The 20578-nt window shown below is 28.6% G+C and overlaps 1 protein-coding gene across 1 annotated transcript; it reads left to right on the plus strand.

Moving 5' to 3' along the window:
* The first annotated feature begins 5832 nt into the window (after positions 1–5832).
* On the plus strand, positions 5833–7859 carry LOC145057934 (uncharacterized). The gene is made up of 3 exons (XM_079005852.1): positions 5833–6138; positions 6238–6367; positions 6818–7859. The coding sequence occupies exons 1-3, from the start codon at positions 6003–6005 to the stop codon at positions 7632–7634; spliced, it is 1083 nt and encodes a 360-aa protein (XP_078861978.1). The 5' UTR covers positions 5833–6002; the 3' UTR covers positions 7635–7859.
* The last annotated feature ends 12719 nt before the right edge of the window (positions 7860–20578 follow it).

The following is a 20578-nucleotide window of genomic DNA, read 5'->3' on the forward strand; positions in this document are numbered from 1 at the left end:
GGGGGAGCTCACTAAGCTTCGTGCTTACAGTTTTCAGTTTTGGTTTCAGGTACTCGGTATTCAAAAGAGGAGCTCGGGAGTATTGCAGAGCACACACCATAGTCAGTTAGCCTGGGAATGTTTGACTCTGATAATGATATTATGTTTTGAATTTAATACTCGAAAGTTATGTTTGATTTATGATACGTTTTATAAATCCAGTTTTAGTAATGTTTTAAAAGAAATTTTTAGTCGTGATTTTTGGGTCGTTACAAGTTGGTATCAGAGCCAGGGCACGGGTCGATGTGTTCGACGGGGACGTCGAACCCTATAATGGGGGGTGAAAGTGGGTTAGATCTGATCCCACATCGGCTGGGAAGGAGAACTAAGCATTCCTTATAAGGGATGTGGATACCTTCCCTATCACAACGCGTTTTAAAGCCGTGAGGGCAGCAGATCCCATAAGAACTCTGCAGTTAAGCGTGCTCGGGTGGGAGGAGTACCAGGATGGGTGACCCCCTGGGAAGTACTCGTGCCGAGTGGCCCAAAGCGGACAATATTGTGATACGTGCCAGAGGGGGATGTTACAAAGACATTTTCATAAACACCTAGTGTGCTTTCCATTTTTCTTACTGTTTAATTGAAGAACTTCCTTAAATACTAATTATAAAACTAGTACCTTTGAGATCCAAGACACATGTTTATGTTTCTACGAAACATAACCCATTCCCACTCAAATTCCTCTCAGTTATACTTTTTTATCCCCCACTCTTTTTCCTTGGAAAATTTTGAAATAACAAAAAAGAAACCAAAAGAATGACTCACAGCCCAAAAGGTCATTAGAAATTAGAAACATATACAACTTACCTTCAAACCCATTGATTTGTTGCTTCCATTCTCTCTTTTTCAGTAGTTGTTAGATGCCTGAGAAAGAAAGCAAGTCGGAAGTAAGAGAGACTGAGAAGGAAGTGGCTCATAATACAACAAAAAGTTGGGTATTGATTGAAGTCATGCGATGGTGGAAGAAACATGGTGGTTTGGCTACCTTGTTTTGGGTATTGGTTTAGATTAGCATAGGCAGTGGTGTGGTGTGGTAGTGGAGGTAAGGTGGTGGTTTGGTCAACTTTCTAGTGTTTTCATAGAGATGGGGCAAGAGTAAATGTAAATCGATGGGAGTGGCAGTGGATTTGGGGGCGTATTGGAAGACGAAAGTAAAATATAATAAGGAGATGGTTGCGGATTTCAATCTTGATTTATTAAAATTGGGTTGAAGATCAATGAAATAAATCATTCCTGATTTTTAGTATTTTATAAATTTGAATGAGTGATTTGGTTTCCAAAAGATATAGGAAAAATCGGAGAAGATAGAGTTGTGATCAGAAGGAGCGGATGCACATATATCACTAATTAGGCGGTTGATTTAAAGGGATTAAATTTTTTCTATTTTTTTTGAATTTGTCATTGATACAGAAGATGGGCGGGAAAAACAAATGATTGAGTATTTGTGGGATTGACACGTGGAAGAAGCCTGGTCTAAAAGATGGACATGTGGCGTTTAAGAGAGGTTTTTATTAAGCTTGAAGATATATATATATATATATATATATATATATATATATATATATATGATATTAAATTACAATAAACACATTTATTCCTTTTTTATTTTAAAAGTTGTATATTAAAAAACATTTTATGTTTACACTTTAATTTAATGTTTAATTTTTTTTTTAAATCAATCCGTGTAATACATGGGTTTCACACCTAGTAATATGATATATATATATATATATATATATATATATATATATATATATATATATATATATATATATATATATATATATATATATATATATATATATATACTAAAACAGAAAAAAATTGTTACTTATATTTTTCATGATATTTGTTTATTGTTTTATAAACTAAGGTCACTCAATATTCAAAAATAATAATTCAGTTTATCTATAATCCAATGTGAATATCCGCAACAAATAGTTTAGTCTAAATTGTTCAATGAGAAAATCCAATTTTATCCAAATAATGAATAATCCAAAACACAAATTGGTTAAAAGTCATTACACCTAATATTGTGGCTATTTATTGAAATGACCACTAATTTCAGAATGATCGGTTCAAGAATTAGTTGGTATAAATTTTTAATTCTTTTATTATTATTATTTTAATCATAAAAAACAATTTTTTCTCTCATCTCTACCGGTGAATTTAGGGAGAATTGCTTAAATTCTTTTTCATGAATAACAAGATGTTACGAAGTCCATTTATTTTTGTTTACTTGAAATTGCTTTTCACTTGATTGATGCTTAAAAAATAAATTTCACATTGTTCATATGAGTCTACATTGCGGTATTGTTCACTGAATTCCAGATTTCAGTAACATTCATTAGATGTTGGATTTCAAATTCCAGAATACGTATTTTTCATATAAAACATGTATGTTAATTAGGGTTTAGGATTTTCTTGTATCTTAATATTATTTTTAATATATAAGTGAAAGTACTAACTTTTTGTTTTTCGTTTGTTCTAGAATTCCTTATTTAAATGATAAATAGTAAAGGAATGACACAACATGCTAACTTTGTGGATGTGGAATAACATAGCAACCGAAAAACATACAGTTTTTAAGGGTTTATAAATCAAACATATGATATTGTTGTGTTTGAGTACCATTCACCTTAGACATAGACATGGACTTAATTCTAGTTCATGATTTTGATGGTTTAATCGACTGGAAATGAAGATGGGCATGTTAGGCATGTTTGTCCTACCTATTGGCAATGACCACATTTTTCTTGTTATTGAAGAGGGGTGTAATACAATTATTGTTTCATGGACACCTATTTTGGTGTTTGTCCATCATTATCGATAAAACTTTATATAATTAATATGGTTGTTCGTATTTTGCAGGAAATGGCACACGATGCATCACGTATATGTTACCACGATGAGATATGTCACTTTGAACGTCTAGAAACCCTTTTGAGTTGATTTCAAGGTTGGAGAAGCACTTTTGAGCAAAGATTTGAAAAATCGGAAGTTATGAGCATTATGACTAAAAATTAGTTTGCTTTATGATTGTATTTAACAATTCTCTTTCAATTTTTTTTATTCTATTTACTGTTTATGAGGTAATACCCTTTGTTTCCACTTAGATGTAGATGAACCCTTAATATTATGGTTTGATCTATTAGTTGTTTTGATTTGTTTGTTGAATTTCTAAAGTTTGATTATTTATTATGTTTGTTTGATCGCAATACCTTATGTGTTAAAGGTTTGATTTTATTGCCTACAACTAAGTTTATATATATATATATATATATATATATATATATATATATATATATATATATATATATATATATATATATATTCTAGAGGATCATTCATCTTATACTAACTTGTATCTTAACTAATTTATGACCAACGAATTTTTAGACTATATATGGACCAAATTCTAGGGTTAGGCGATATAATTATAAACATTAATGTATAAGAGAACATTACATTACAATTCTTTGCTTCAACTGATTTTCATGACCAATGAGATTATCACTAGATCAATTCTTTCATAATTCAATTATTTAATTAAGGACTTAGTTTGCTAGCATTTTCATTGTGTTAGTTTCTTTATAAATAATAATGTTAGTCAATCGGAACAAGAGAAGTAGTCGTTATATGAATCGATAACAATATTAAATCCATTGTATTTCTAATAAAGCAACCATAGAAAAATATGAGATTCAGAATCTACGTGGAAGTACTTTCTTATTTATCTATAAATCTTGTCGCTAGTTTCTAGTTTAATTGAATTTAAACAACCCCCCCCCCCTATTACTTTACTGTTTATACTTTAGTTAGCATTTTAATTATCTTATCTGAATCATTTTCATTCCTCTAGTGTTCGACACCATTACTTAATAAAACTATACTACTGCATGATTAGGATCACTTCCTGGTGTGTGTTAATTCAGTCGTGCTATATTATGATTTATGACTTTAAAACAAGTGCAATATAAACATCATATAAATCCACTCACACATCATTTTCTTCTAAAAAAAGATGGGGTATTTTAGTATGCGCCAATGTTTTTAAGACCTCTGAAGGCTTTTTCAACATCTTTCCTCCCCTTTTCCTGAGCTCTTAAACTTCACTCTCTTTTGATCATTAGGACAAGACAATGTTTTAACAATAACAAAACGCTCAAGATAGATCTCATCCACAAGATAATACACACATTGATAAGACATTTTGTGCACTAAAAACGATGAATATAGCGTAGTGATGTTATATATGTCCTTGAATATCGGAGACATGTTAATAACATTGATGTCATTCAACAAATTGGGAACATCGAAGAAGGCATGCAATATCCAAAAATCTTGTGAGGTCACAACTTCAAGTATGATCACCGGATAGCCATGATCACCTCAAGTATATTGACCATGATGTGCATTCAGGAAATTTCCTCATTCCTAGTGTAGGCAATCTAAGCTTCTTAACATTCAAAGGAAGTCGTGCCCGTTTTCAGTTGGATGTCATTGTAGTTAGGCTTACACAAATGTTGTGGACCATACAATCTCGTGATATACTTTCAAAATTTGTGAAGGCATTCTCATGTGGTACGTGTGGACATCCTAATATTCTCATCTAGTACATCGAATGAAGTAACATATTCTATTATACGAAGTGAGGTTTTGAATTTCCTATTGTACCTCTAGCAATTGGGCATTGGTGGAGATATTGACATTCTGTGACGTCGTTGACTATACGCTGAAATAAATTACAAAACCGCCGTTGAAAAATTTGCCTTGGAAAATCGCATACTCGTCAAAATAATCGTGCATGAGACATTGGTGGATAGTTTCAGGATTCTATATACATATTTTCTTTTCCCCCGCCTCACATTTTCAACACCCCTCTGGCATAGTTCTTCGATCTTGACTTCCACCATTTGAAAAACCTCCATCGTGAATTCTATCACCGAGTTAAAAGTCCGTAAAGATGAAGATGAAGATGATGACATTTTTAGAATAAAAATGAAGAAAATGTTTATGTGTTATAAAATGGTATTTAAAGATAGTATTTATAAAATTTTGGAATTGAAAAATAAAATAAAAAGTATAGTCGTTGCATTGGCTGGTCAAACAATCAAAGAGGTTAAAGACTTAGAGGATGGGTTCCAAACCAGCTTCTCACCTCTGCATGCCGAGGTTGGGGGCGGTACTATGCATGGAGCACGCCTTAACATCCGTCGAGGAAGTGTTGTGCCACATTGTGTAGCAGTTTCTCATTATTTATGTTGTTAATTTTTTTTTAAAACAACAAACTAATCTACTTCTAATTATCGCCACCTATGTCTCATGCAAGACTTGAATCCATGACCACTCAAATAAAAGCATCACTCCATACCGTTAGGTCAAAGACCTTTTGATATTTATTATTCTTGTTAGATGAATTAAGTATTATAATGGTTAAAAGCATATCAAAATTATTAAAATTTTGTCACAAAAAGAGATAGTAATGGTATGTTTTCTTTCAACATTTTTAAAATATTATTGCATAATAGTTTTAAATTCAAACAGGTTTGTAGTTTGAAATTTTTTAATGAAATATAAAGTTTAAATACGTAGGAAAGATTTTGCAATAAGCAAAATGTAAATAGGAGTCTTGGAGTCTAAGAGTACATAATCATTAATTAAAACTTTATTGAAAATAATTAATTATAATAAAGTTCAATCGCCAATGTCCTTCTTTGAGTTTGACTTGTGTTACCATGTTATTTATAAAATCTTTTCTTTACTGACTTCCATCCATCCAGATCTCTCGTAGACTCTCCCTCCATAAAAACCCATCAAGCAAACCCACCAAACACATTTGTCCATTCAGTCAAAGACAGAGAGAGAAAGAAAGACATTTGCTTCTGGAAAAAAAAAAATCCAACTAAGTGAGATACAGAAGAGAGACTGATAGAGAGAGATACAGAGAGAGAGAGAGAGAGATGGGTAGAGCCCCTTGTTGTGACAAAGCAAGTGTGAAGAAAGGGCCATGGTCTCCTGAAGAAGATGCAAAACTCAAAGAATTCATCGAGAAATTTGGTACTGGTGGTAACTGGATTGCTCTTCCACAAAAAGCTGGTATATTTCTCTCTCTAAACCCTCATTAATCATTTAATCTAATTGTGTGTGTTTCTTAAATAAACTAAAGGGTTTTTAACTGGGGTTGAGTATGAGCAGGTCTCAAAAGATGTGGGAAGAGTTGCAGGTTGAGATGGCTAAACTATCTGAGACCCAATATTAGACATGGTGAATTCTCTGATGAAGAAGATAGGATCATCTGCAGTTTGTATGCCAACATTGGTAGCAGGTTAATTTTCTCTTGGATCTTTATCTTTTTAATAACTTTGTGATTGCAAATTAACGACTACTCTCACTGATATACATATAAAACTGATGAACTTGGATCTCTTCCACCCTATTCATTCCATAATCATCTCCCTTTTTGCATGACAGTAAGTATATATTTATATGTACTTCAACTATAAGTTAGGTCAAATTAATCCATGAGAGAGAGAGAGAGAGAGAGAGTATAGAAAATGATTAGTTAATCTTTAGAAAAGATTCTTGAAATCTTGACTAAGGTGCATGCATATATGCTAAAATCAAAGAGTGGTCAGTCTTTTCTCAGTTTTTCTTGATTCAAATGTGGAGTTGCTTGTTAAATTTGTTTTTTTTATTAATATGGAGAGGTTGATTGCTATGTAATTTCCAAAAATGTCGATATTAATATCAATTATTTCCAAAAATGTATATGCAGATGGTCGGTAATAGCCGCTCAGCTACCGGGAAGGACTGACAACGATATCAAGAATTACTGGAACACCAAGTTGAAGAAGAAGCTTTTGACTATGGTTCCTTCCCTTCAAGAAAAACAAACTTTTTTTCCATCTCCGACATTCCAACCACCACCATATGATCATCATGCACCAGACCACTTCTTAACCACTTCATCATCATTTTACACTTATACCCCTAACTTCATCAATGTTGACAGCACTTCCAACTCTCTTCCTGTTCATGATATTAATCATATTAATGTTGCTGCTGATATCTCATCACCACACCCACCATCTGCAAATAATCTAATTAGTTTGATGAGAAGCGACACCACCATTGATGTTAATGATAACTGTAATAATTATCTAGGGTTTCCAGATGACCCTCATACCATGTGCAACACATACTACGCTGCATCAGGTATGAAAGAAGGCATGCTCATGTTTGGAAGTACAGCATGTTCATCTTCGGAAGGTGGGAGTTCTCTGAGCCATGTTAGCCATGTGAATTACAACAAAGATCATCATCAATATCATCATCAGAAGAATCAGTATCAGATCAAGCAAGAAGTTGATCACCAAATGACGCTTCATGATCAGGTTCTTGGAGATCAAATTCAAACGCAGAGTTTGATGGTCAATCAGAAGCCAAAAGAGTTCATGTTCACGAACCATGTAAGTCCATTGCATAATGATCTTGAGGAAGTGAAACTCAACCTCAACGGCTATTTGTTTCATGATGGTGATGGAAGCAAGACAACACACTATCAGAAAGGAATGTGCTCCTACTTTTACTAATTAGGTTAAGATTAATTAAAACTTCTTGTAATTAAGTGGCAAGTAAGAGAAGATGATCATTTAGGTTATTATTTGTAAGGCTTTGTGAGGATGTTTTTTGGTTTACTAAAGAAGGTTAAGATCAGAAACTTCGACACAGTTTGTTGGGGTTTATGTTCTTCTGTACTTGATGGTGAAAATCAATGGAAAAATTACTACTAGAAAAATGAAGTTCTTTTCTTTCAATTCTTCTTGTTTGTGATGGTGGGTGTTAATTGATTGGCTATCTTTTTTAACCATCTAAAAGTCTTAAAATGTATAATTTTCACTTGGCATCATCATATCGTTACTAGTTATAAAACGTCTATTTGTTGATCCATGTGTACATCATCAAAGGTATCAGCCGGGTGTTTTATACATGCATATGATCATGTCAATCTTGAAACGCCTCACTAAGTCAAAGCTGCCGAAGTATATAAAAGTACATTTTTATAAGTTTATCAAGCAAGATTTATATGGTCTTAAATTACTGGACTTTTGTCTGCTAATGTGTCGTCTTCACTTCCATATGGTCAAGGATTCATATATTTCTATATAGGTAGCTTGAGAATATGTACAAAATCATGTACGACAAAAGCTTTTTTTATTCAATTTTAAAAGACATTCATAAGTTTTATACCAATTGCATGCCATCAAGGTGTTTAAAATATAAGGGAATCACGTTCAACATAAAAGAAACACATAATGTTCTCGAACGAAGACAAATAATTATCATGCCCGAACCTAATAGTCCCCACTTACCATTAAGACAAGTATAAATGTATAATAGACAGTTATAACTATTGCTTTTTGTTCATATCATTTGGATAGTTAGGTGTGTTTGATGGGTATTGATTATTAAGAGGTTTGAAAATACGAGTACAATCTCTCTCTTTCTCTTTTATATATATATATATATATATATATATATATATATATATATATATATATATATATATATATATATATATATATATATATATATATATATATATATATATATATATATATATATATTAGGCGTAACCTCGCACGTTGAGCAAGAATGTATTTAAGTGGTTAAAATAATTATGAGAAACAATAGAAATATGTTGAAATTTACGTTTTTAGTCATGTTTTGGGCATTAACCGAATTATCAAATAACATAAAAATTTATCAACTTATATTTTGATACTATCTAATATAGTCCATACCTTGTAAACTTTACTTTTACTTTTATAAAATCCAATATATATTATAAGTTTTTGTATAACATTAATATAATCTTTTTTTTTTATGTCCAATAATATTTTTTGGATAAAATAAGAAATAAGATGTTTTGAATGAGTTATTAATAAACAACATTGGACTAATAAACTTTGTATTACACTATTTATACTACATCACAACATCCAAGGTTTCATATATGAATTTTCAAATATTAAACATTGAAATTAAAAATGAAGTTATGTAAAATATATCATTATACATAAATGTCATCAAGAGTTTTAAAATAAGTCGATTAGTAATTATAATATTTAATTTTAATTATATATTTTGCAAGGCGTACGTTTTACTTTATGTTGGTGCACCGACAATCCTCTTCCTTAATTTGTACCTAAAAAATTAAGGTGAATAAGAATATAAAATAGATATTAATAAGCATTAATATAAATAATTAAAAAGGGTATGTGGATCTCCTACCACCAGTTAAAGACAACATATCTCTCTAGTCGTATCGATTCGTATGTGAAATTGAAGAAGTCATTCTATGTACACCTTGTTTTCTAATTACATAAACAAATATGAGTAACCAAACATAAAAATGTTATCTTTATGTAGGAAAAATATTTTAGTAAACTAAAAAATTAAATAATATAAGTTTAAGAGTTAGAAGTTTCAAAACATTAATATTTTTATTAATCAATCAATTAAGTAACACATACTGAAATTTATACAATCATTATTAAAAAGAATTTGAAATATTAGATTTTAAATGAATTTTGGTTGAAGTGTTTTGACCTCTATTATATATATATATATATATATATATATATATATATATATATATATATACAGAGAGAGAGAGAGAGAGAAAGAGAGATAGAAAGTATAATATATGCATGAGTTTTAATTAATTATCTTTTTGAAACGATACAATTACAAAACAAAAAAAAAACATATTTAAAATATTTAATTAAATATTTTCGAAATCACCCTATATAACATATGATCAATATATTAACGATTAAACCACAATATACAACGACTGTATTACAATAATCAAAAAACGAAGAAAATATAAAAACCAATTAGTATAACAAACTTACAAATTAAAAGCACTAATATAATAGCATATATCCAAAAGTGTATTACAATAATCTAAAAACAAAGAAAATATAAAAACTAATTAGTATAACAAACTTACAAATTAAAAGCTCTAATATAATAACATATATCTCCAAAAGAGGTCATAAGACCTCAACCCAACATAAATACCTTTAAGTTTGTTTTCTTTCTGAAATTTATATATGATTTGTATGCATGTCTTTGTAAAAGATTGTCATTTTATAGTAAACTTTCCACTAAATGCTAATTATATATATATATATATATATATATATATATATATATATATATATATATATATATATATATATATATATATATAGAGAGAGAGAGAGAAGAGATGAAAAGTATAATATATGCATGAGTTTTAATTAATTATCTTTTTGAAACGATACAATTACAAAACAAAAAAAAACATATTTAAAATATTTAATTAAATATTTTCGAAATCACCCTATATAACATATGATCAATATATTAACGATTAAACCACAATATACAACGACTGTATTACAATAATAAAAAAACGAAGAAAATATAAAAACGAATTAGTATAACAAACTTACAAATTAAAAGCACTAATATAATAGCATATATCCAAAAGTGTATTACAATAATCCAAAAACAAAGAAAATATAAAAACTAATTAGTATAACAAACTTACAAATTAAAAGCTCTAATATAATAACATATATCTCCAAAAGTGGTCATAAGACCTCAACCCAACATAAATACCTTTAAGTTTGTTTTCTTTCTGAAATTTATATATGATTTGTATGCTTGTCTTTATAAAAGATTGTCCTTTTATAGTAAACTTTCCACTAAATCTAATTAAACATAATATAAGTTATAAAACTCTTGAGTGTTAAATGATAATTAAGAAAAGTTTTGAGTTGCATTAGTTAAAAAATAGAATTTCAAATTAATATGATTTGAGGAAGTTAAAAAAGGGGGTTTCAAATGCATGAGATTCAAGAAAAAATGTTAGCTTTATCAGTATGTATGATAGTGATAATGATAATGATATGATATTATATGATATGATGATTACACTTTAGGTTTGATATCTATTTAATCTTATTAACCAACTTATAATCATTATTAGAAAGAAATTCAAAAGTCATGAGAGTTTCAAATGAATGTAATGAAAAGAAAAATGTTTCCTTTACACTAGATGAATGCCTGCGCGTTGTGCAGAAACACATATATAGTTAAAGTCTTTTCGAATATATGTTTTTTTAAATATAACAATAATGTTGTTGTTAAATTTGATATAATAATTTTTATATACTAAATTGATATAATATATTGATTATTTTGAATTATATGATAATATATACATTTATTATAACTTCATAATCTCAATCGTTTGAATGACTTCTACCCGCGAGTTACACATAAATAAAATTAAATATAATATATGATTTGATGTTATTTATAGTTGTTTTTATTGTTATTTAATATTTTAAAATTTTACTGCTTAATGTTTTAATTTCTATCATTATAATTATTTAAAACATCAAACATTGTTTTTTTATTATAAAGCTAACAATATAATCATCTATATAGAGTTGTTTTTAACTATTGTTATTGTAAGTTATTTTAAGCTACTTATTTGAAAACTTTTAACGATTATAAAAATATATTTAATAAATATTTTAGTTAAATTGAGATTACAATTTAGTTTTTGTTTTTATCACTACAATTTATCACTTTTAACTATTTACAAAATATTCTTTAGTTTTTTAAATGGAACTAAAATTTATATTTGAGTTGACATTGTAATGTGCAGAAACACATATATAGTTGAAGTGTTTACAAATATATATTTTTTTAAATATAACTCTAACGTTGTTGTTATATTTGATATAATAATTTGTATATTAATTTGATATAATATATTGATTATTTTGAATTATATGATAACATATATCTATTATAACGTCATAATCTCAATTGTTTGAATGACTTCTACTCGCGAGTTACACATCAATAAAATTAAATAATATATATGGTTTAATATTATTTATAGTTGTTGTTATTGTTAACTAATTTTTTAAAATTTATTTTCTTAATGTTTTAATTTCTATCATTATAATTATTTAAAACATCAAACATTATTTTTTGATTTTAAAGGTAACAAGATAATAATTTAGATTGAGTTATTTTTAACTGTTGTTATTATAATTTATTTTAAGCTACTTATTTGAAAATTTTTAATGATTACAAAAATATATTTAGGAAATATTTTAGTTAAACTGATATTACAATTTAGTTTTTGCATTTATCACTTTTAACTATTTACAAAATATTATTTAGTTTTTTTAGTGGAACTAAAATTTATATTTAAGTTGACACTGTAATGTTATATTAAATTTAATAAATTAAGTGGAACTGAAATTTATATTTAAATTGATAATGGTTTACATGCAACAATATTTTAAATTTAATAAATTAAGTATAATATGTTAAAATGTAAAGAAATTACTTTATAAATAGAAGTAAAGATATTATTTTAAAATTGAAATTTAATATATTTATGATTACACTTTAGGTTTGATATTTATTTAACCTTATCAACCAATTTACAATCATTATTAGAAAGACACGACAATTTATCACTTTTAAGTATTTATAAAATAATCTATGGGTTGTTTGAGTTAAATAAAATTTATATTTAAACTGATAATGGTTTACATGCAACAATATTTTAAATTTAATAAATTAAGTATAATATGTTAAAATTTAAAGACATAACTTTATGAATAGAAGTAAAGATATTATTTTAAAATTGAAATTTAGTATATTTATGATTACACTTTAGGTTTGATATTTATTTAACCTTATTAACCAATTTACAATCATTATTAGAAAGACACTACAATTCATCACTTTTAAGTATTTATAAAATAATCTTTGGGTTGTTTGAGTTAAATAAAATTTATATTTAAGTTGAGCCTATAATGTTATATTTTAAATAATAATTTAAGTATTTTATACAAATTGTTCAAAAATTATACCTTTAAAATAATAATGGTTTACATCTAACAATATATTAAAACTAATAAATTAAGTATAATATGTTAAAAGTTAAAAAAAACATAATTTTATAAGTAGAAGTAATGATATTATTTTAATATTGAAATTTAGATTATATATGATTACACTTTAGATTTGATATTTATTTAACCTAATTACCAAATTATAATTATTATTATAAAAAAATTGAAAAGTCATGGGAGTTTCAAATGAATGTGGTAAAAGGAAAAAAGAAAGGGGGTTCAAATGCATGAGATTCAAGAAAAATGCTAGCTTTATAAGTAGGTATGATATATATATATATATATATATATATATATATATATATATATATAGAGAGAGAGAGAGAGATAGAGAGAGAGAAAGAAAGAGAGAGAAAGAGAGATATGTAGGTTCAAATGTTTTTCACATCTATTGTGTGCTAGAATGCATGAATAAAAATTTAGTAAATGATATCCATAATTATATGTATATCAAATGATATCCATAATTATAATTCTTTTTTTATGAAAACTAATTAAATTCGTCATTAATGTCAAAAATAATATTCTTTCAGAATGAGTTCGTATGTACAATATGACATTGTTCTAGCAGAATGAAATGTATTTTAGTAGAATATACTCTCTTTCTTCATATCTATGCAACTTTATTGCATTTTAAGTGAGTGTGTCCTGAAACAAAACACGAATCCATACATAAAAACCTAGATGCAAATTCATTGTAAAAGAATGTTATTGATGATATTAATGACGAATTTTATTAGTTTCCATAAAAAGATAATTATAATTATGGATATCATTTAATATACATATAATTACGGAAATCATTTATTATCTATCTTTATCTAATTATAATTATTTAATTTTTACTAAATTCCTATTTGTACATTTTAGCACACAATAAATGTAAGAAACACATTAACCTAGCCGTATATATATATATATATATATATATATATATATATATATATATATATATATATATATATATATATATATATATCTTACATACTTATAAAGGTTGCATTTTCCCTTGAATCTCATGCATTTGAAACCACCCATAATAATTTCTAAAACCTTATGCATTTGAAACCTCCAAACCTTTTCACCTTCTTAATAATTCATCACACATAATCAATGGTAATTCATATGAGATAATAATTTGCTAAAACCTCATGCATTTGTATGGTATTAGAAACATGTTTGAGTTTTTGGGTTTTAGACTTTAGTAAATGGGTAATCCGTTTGATACGTTGGATTTGAAGCTATCTTATTCGAATTACCCAAACTCTTATTTTCCTTATTCAAATGTTACATCAATGCCAAACAAAAGATAAATTAATAATATATGCTCATGCATGTTTTGTACAAGCCCCAATCAAAATACAATATATCATGATCATACAATTAAGTGTGTCTTTTATTCCATTTTTGGCTTTATAACAAAAGTTTGTTTACGTGGCGAAGAAATAAAACTTGAAGATGAATATTTAGGTTGGATGTTTATATAAAATTTGTTTCAAATATATAATAACCAACAATTATAAATAATAAAATCAAATTACATGGATATGTCATATTATCCATGCAAGTCTCTTTTGAAATGCAAATTGTCTATCTTATCACTTTATTATTTAGTGTATGTTACAAATTTAAATAATAATATTAAGTGTTTCTTAAAAGTCTTCTTTAACTTATTATTAATAATAAGTGGTTTAAAATTAACGAATTACAAATTTAATTGATAATAACATCAAATTATAAACTACATTTAGCTATAAATAAATTGTATTTTAAATGAACATCATTATTGAAATTAAAAAATGATCGCATAAGTAAAAATATAATTAATCAATAATAATAATTGTTTAAAATAATACTAAATAGATAATTATACTTAATTCTATTAATGAAGAATGTTGGTTGATGTCAATGAATAATATTGTTCAAAATAATTGAATATATATATATATATATATATATATATATATATATATATATAAATTAGTGTAAACATATTATCTCAAAGTTAATGTCAATAACATAACCATTTTAAACATATATTTTTTAATATTTTAATAATATATTTTTAATCTTCGCTGCGCAACGCGCGGGAATTCGTATATAAAATAACCGTTTACAAATGCCAAACGATAATTGCGAATAATGTATTTCAGAAATTAGTTTCTCAAGACGATTAGTTATTTTGTGAAAATATTTTCCTATATATATATATATATATATATATATATATATATATATATATATATATATATATATATATATATATATATATATATATATATATCGGGTTAGGTTATTGTGTTCTAACTATCTATTGTGTCCATGTAGGATTGATTGTGCACCAATCATTTTAATTATTTTATGAATGTAATTTATAGATATTAAACGTTGAAAATATAATGAGTATTAATTAAATCTTCAACATTTAATATGTATTAATTACTTTCTTTAAATAATTAAAATCATTGCTCCATAATTAATCTTACATGTACATAATAGATAGCAGAAAAATTTGAACCTCTCTCTCTCTCTCTCTCTCTCTCTCTATATATATATATATATATATATATATATATATATATATATAGCTGAATTATTATGAGAACTTAAGAACTATGCGTCCACAGTTGTGACATACCTATTTTCACGGCCAAAAAATGTTGATTTGTTTATGCTTATTTAAAAATAAGAGTATCTTTTTTGAAGAATCATATTGCGGAATTTGTTCCCAAAAACATGATGATGATATTATTAAAGCATTTCCAAATAAATGTATTTTATTTATATTAAAACATTGGAATGTCATCGTCAATACAGAAACATAAACATAACGAAATATTACAAGCCTGAAAGTAATTAAACTAGCGGCCTAATATTCCTTGAATCTTTCAGCAGAATGTATCTTTCATATAGCTATATGTGATATAATAAACTGGGTAGGTCGGGTTGGGAATCTGGTGAGTACATAGGGTTTTCAACCCATAATAATATAATTATTATGTTTATTCATCAAACAATTATCCAATTTCCCATCCCCGTTATCTTATTTATTCTTAAGGATCTTTCCTAAGAATCATTTATGCTTCATTTATTCATTCCTAAGGATTGTCCTAAGGAATAGGCACAAAGTCCATCGTTGCCTGGGTTTATCCAACAAGCACTAAGTCCATAGCTGCCGATGTTATCTATTAGGCACAACTGCCAATGTTCATTTGTAAGACACTATGTCCATAGCTGCCAATGTTCATTTACAAGGCACTAAGTCCATAATTGCCACGGTTTTTAGGAGTACATATGGTGAACACGTCGTTCACAAACACCTACAGGTTGCGAGCCTACTAGTGTTCCACTAAATTGTCTAGAATAGTTCTTGGTCGTCATCTATATTATGCTAGATGACTGGATCATCGTTAAAGTCAAGACTTCTCATCATATTTCACCTCTCATCATCTATATCATCTTTCATGTCTCATCATTCATCTACCCATTTTTACCCAATATATTTATAGGTATAAAAATACATATACAGTTTAAATCACGTAAAACATGTATAAATCGTTCATCTAGCATAGATATCAGGAACACAAATAATAAGCACATATAGCATGTATTAATATTCAATACTTCATATATATGTGTAAGATGAAAGTAACTATGCACTCATTTGACGATTCAAAATTTAGACAACGCTTCGCTTCTAGCAATTGTTTTTTCCTTTGACATAACCTAGTATTATTATCGCTAAGTTTTAGTATAATATTTATTGCGACTAATTATTAGTCTAGATTCATCATTAACTCAAAGTCTACTTCAAGATCTATCAAGTAAGGATCACGCAAGATAGTTGGGAGGCACGACCATTTCAGCATATAGCTTTTCTGAAATCCAATAACCAAGCCAATGTTACCATTCTTAGATATCACTCCCATAAGTACATCAATGTTATAACGACTTTGAATCACTGATAAATCTTGTGTATAGGTTCATAATAACGATAATGAACTTAAACATAAGTTATACTTAAAGTACAGTAATCATAACTCATATACATGTGGTTTAACGAGAAACTGGGCTTTGCGCGGGCAGAACTTCGTCGCTGAATCTTTCTAAAAAAAATTCTTGTAGCGCTTCAACGCTCACCTTACAATACTAAAACTACATGAAGAGAAGTCGAATGCTCAGGGGATCGAAATGCTCAGGGGATAAGAAGAGAAAGACTCTTGGATCAAGAGATTGGTGCAAGAAATATGAGAGTCTGGAGCCTCTTACTTATAGTAATTGAAATAGCTACGTCAATGACTTTATAGTTATTAAAACGACTAAACACCCATTTATAATATTATTTTAAATAGATTTAATGATAGTTGTACTAAACTAATGTCGAAAGTATTCAACACTAGTGTTATAACGACCGTATCGTTGATCCCTTTCTATATATATATATATATATATATATATATATATATATATATATATATATATATATATATATAGGGCTAGGTTAAAGTGTGTTTTACGTTTATTGTGTGCTAGAATGTACCAATAGAATTTAGTAAAATTATATTATTATTTAATTAAATAATGATAGATATTAAATGGTTTCCATAATTGTATGTATATTAAATGATATTCATAATTATAATTTTCTCCTTATGGAAATTAATTAAATTCGTTATTAATGTCAGCAATAACATTCTTTCAGAATGAATTCGTATCTAGGTTTTTATGTCAGCAATAAGTTATTTCAGGACTCACTCACTTAAAATACAATAAAGTTGTATGGAATATGAAAAATGAGAGTGTATTCTAGTAGAATATACTCTTGTTCTCCTAGAATACACTCTTATTTTTTTATATATTAATTCATTCTGAAAGAATATTGTTATTTACGTTAATAACGAATTAAATTAGTTTCCATAAAAAAGAATTATAAATATAGATATCATTTAATATACATTTAATGTTTACTCCATTCTTATTGGTGCATTCTAGCACACAATAGATGTGAGAAACATTTGAACCTACCTCTCTCTCTATCTCTCTCTCTCTCTATATATATATATATATATATATATGATTTATACTTTATTTTAATACGTAAATATATATGATTTTCCTATGTGCGCATGCAAAACTGTAACGCCCGTAGATCAGGGCTAGTCAATTTAGAGACGATAGGCGTCAAAAATGACTTTTTGATGGAAGATTATTTAGAAGGATTAATCTTAACCAAGTTGTAGTATATGTCACAAGGTTTCCGTGCATATAAACAACGCCAAAATCCGAGTTATAACGAAGAAGTTATGACCTGTCGAAGTTTCGCGACAGAACCGGCACGACACAGCGCGACGTAAAAAGTGAATTTACGTTAGAGCGATATTTAGCCTTAGAAATCTAAATGAAAGTCGTGGAATACGTTAAACCGTGTGCGTGCATAAAAAGAACGTCCAAATCTGACTTCGTATGAGGAAGTTATGATTTTTCTAAGTTTCGACTTAGCGGTATGCAACCCGAATACTCGATTTGAGATCGAGCGGTTTATAGCCGAAACAATCTAAACGAGGATCGAAGATCTCATTAATTGTAGTGAAACGATGAAAAGATAGGCGAAAACGGACGTCGGATAAAGAAGTTATGATTTTATAACGGAGTTTTCCTGTCCCGGCCTACTAAAAATAAATAATAAAAATAAATTCAAAATTAGCCGACGGAGTGTAAACGAAAGTTGTAGAGCGTAGTCTCACCTTCGCGTGGATATAAAGAACGTCGAAAACGGAGTTCGTATGAAGAAGATATGAATTTCAGAAGTTTATTAAATAATTTGTATTTAAATTTAATCTTTAATTCGGACGATTATCCGAAGGAGTCACCGATCTGATCCAAGTTACGCCTCGCGTACACCGAGGTATGTCGACACTCGCACTCGAGTTCTTCGGATACGTAAGTAGTGACGATTATGAGGCAATACGCCCCGCATAACGCAGTACGTCCTGCGTACTCCGAGGCTCCAGCTTCCTATAAATAGGATGCGAGGGCAGCCGACTCCTTTGCTATTTTTCTCTCTTCTCTCTCCCGTTTTGCATCGATTTGCGTGCCAGAAATACCCCGCAGCCCCGGTATTATTCTCGAGCCCCGAAGCAAGTCCCGAGATCTCGAAGATCCCGAGAAGTGTGGTTCCCGAGCCGAAGCTCTGCCCGCGAGAAATTCGATTTTTTTGGAGATCTTCCAGATCCGCTGAGGATTACTACTTCTGCAAGTCGTAGTGCTGTCCGATCATCTTCTGATCAAGTGAGTGTATACTACCATTTCACAAACACGATAATAATACAAGTATGGTTTGAGTGTATTAAGTATATTGTTGTTTATACGAGTGAGTGTGTAGTTACTTTCTTCTAAGACATAAATATTAAGTATTTTCTATAAAATACGTGCTATGTGTATAATATAAAGTTGTTTATATGTGTGGGTGTATAGTCCCTTTCATAAACACGGATATAATACAAGTATTGTTTGAATGTATTAAGTATATGTTTGGGAGAGTGTGTGGCTACTTTCTTCTAACACATAAATATGAAGTATTTGTTATAAAATACGTGCTATGTGTTTATATATTGTTGTTTATTTGATATGAGTATGGAATGAATGTTTTATATAGTTTTTAAATGAGTTAAATTGTATATGTATTTTATATCTACAAATATGTTGGGTAGAACATGGGTAGATGAGATAGTTAGTATGTGATAAAATGATGAGGTATGAAAGATGATTAAGAATGATATTGGCAGATGCACCAATTAGAGAATGTCATAATGCTAGCAGATGCGCTCAAGCATAGTATCGGTAGATGCACCAAAGAGAGAGTGACATAATATAGTAGATGCACTTAAGTATAGTATTGGTAGATGAACCTAAAAGAGCATGCCATAATGCTAGCAGATGCGCTTGAGAATAATATCGGTAGATGCACCAAGTAGTGAATGTCGTGATCTTGGCAGATGCGCCAAATAGAGATTGTCATAATAATAGCAGATGCGCTTATAGGATAATCTTGGCAGATGCGCTTATAAGATAATGTCGGCAGATGCGCCTAAAAGAGAATGTCATAAACCTGGCAGTCGCGCCTCATAGTGTATGACGTAATCCTGGCAGAGGCGCTTAAAGGATAATGTTGGCAGATGCGCCTTATGTAGCAATGGAAGTTTGTGCTAATTGCTTAGGTCAATCCTTAGGAATGAATGAATGACGGGTAGTTGAATTCCTAGGGTAAAATCCTAAGAAAGATAATAGGGATGGGTAGTTGAGTTGATTGTTTGATGGTTGAATATAATAATTATATTATCGTGGGTTGAAAACCCTATATGTTCACCAGGCTCCCAAGCCTGACCCACTCAGTTTTCTTTGCATTACAGGTAATGGTACAAGAGTATAAGTTGGTGGACTTGACGAGATATTTTGGATTATAGGCCAGTAGTTATGAATAATTGTTGTAAGGTCTATTTTGTTCTGTTTATGCTTTTGGTCTATATTAAACATGA

Source organism: Lactuca serriola, chromosome 6 (genome assembly GCF_051521515.1).
Source record: "Lactuca serriola cultivar US96UC23 chromosome 6, Lser_US96UC23_V15, whole genome shotgun sequence".
In the NCBI taxonomy this organism is placed as follows: Eukaryota; Viridiplantae; Streptophyta; class Magnoliopsida; order Asterales; family Asteraceae; genus Lactuca; species Lactuca serriola.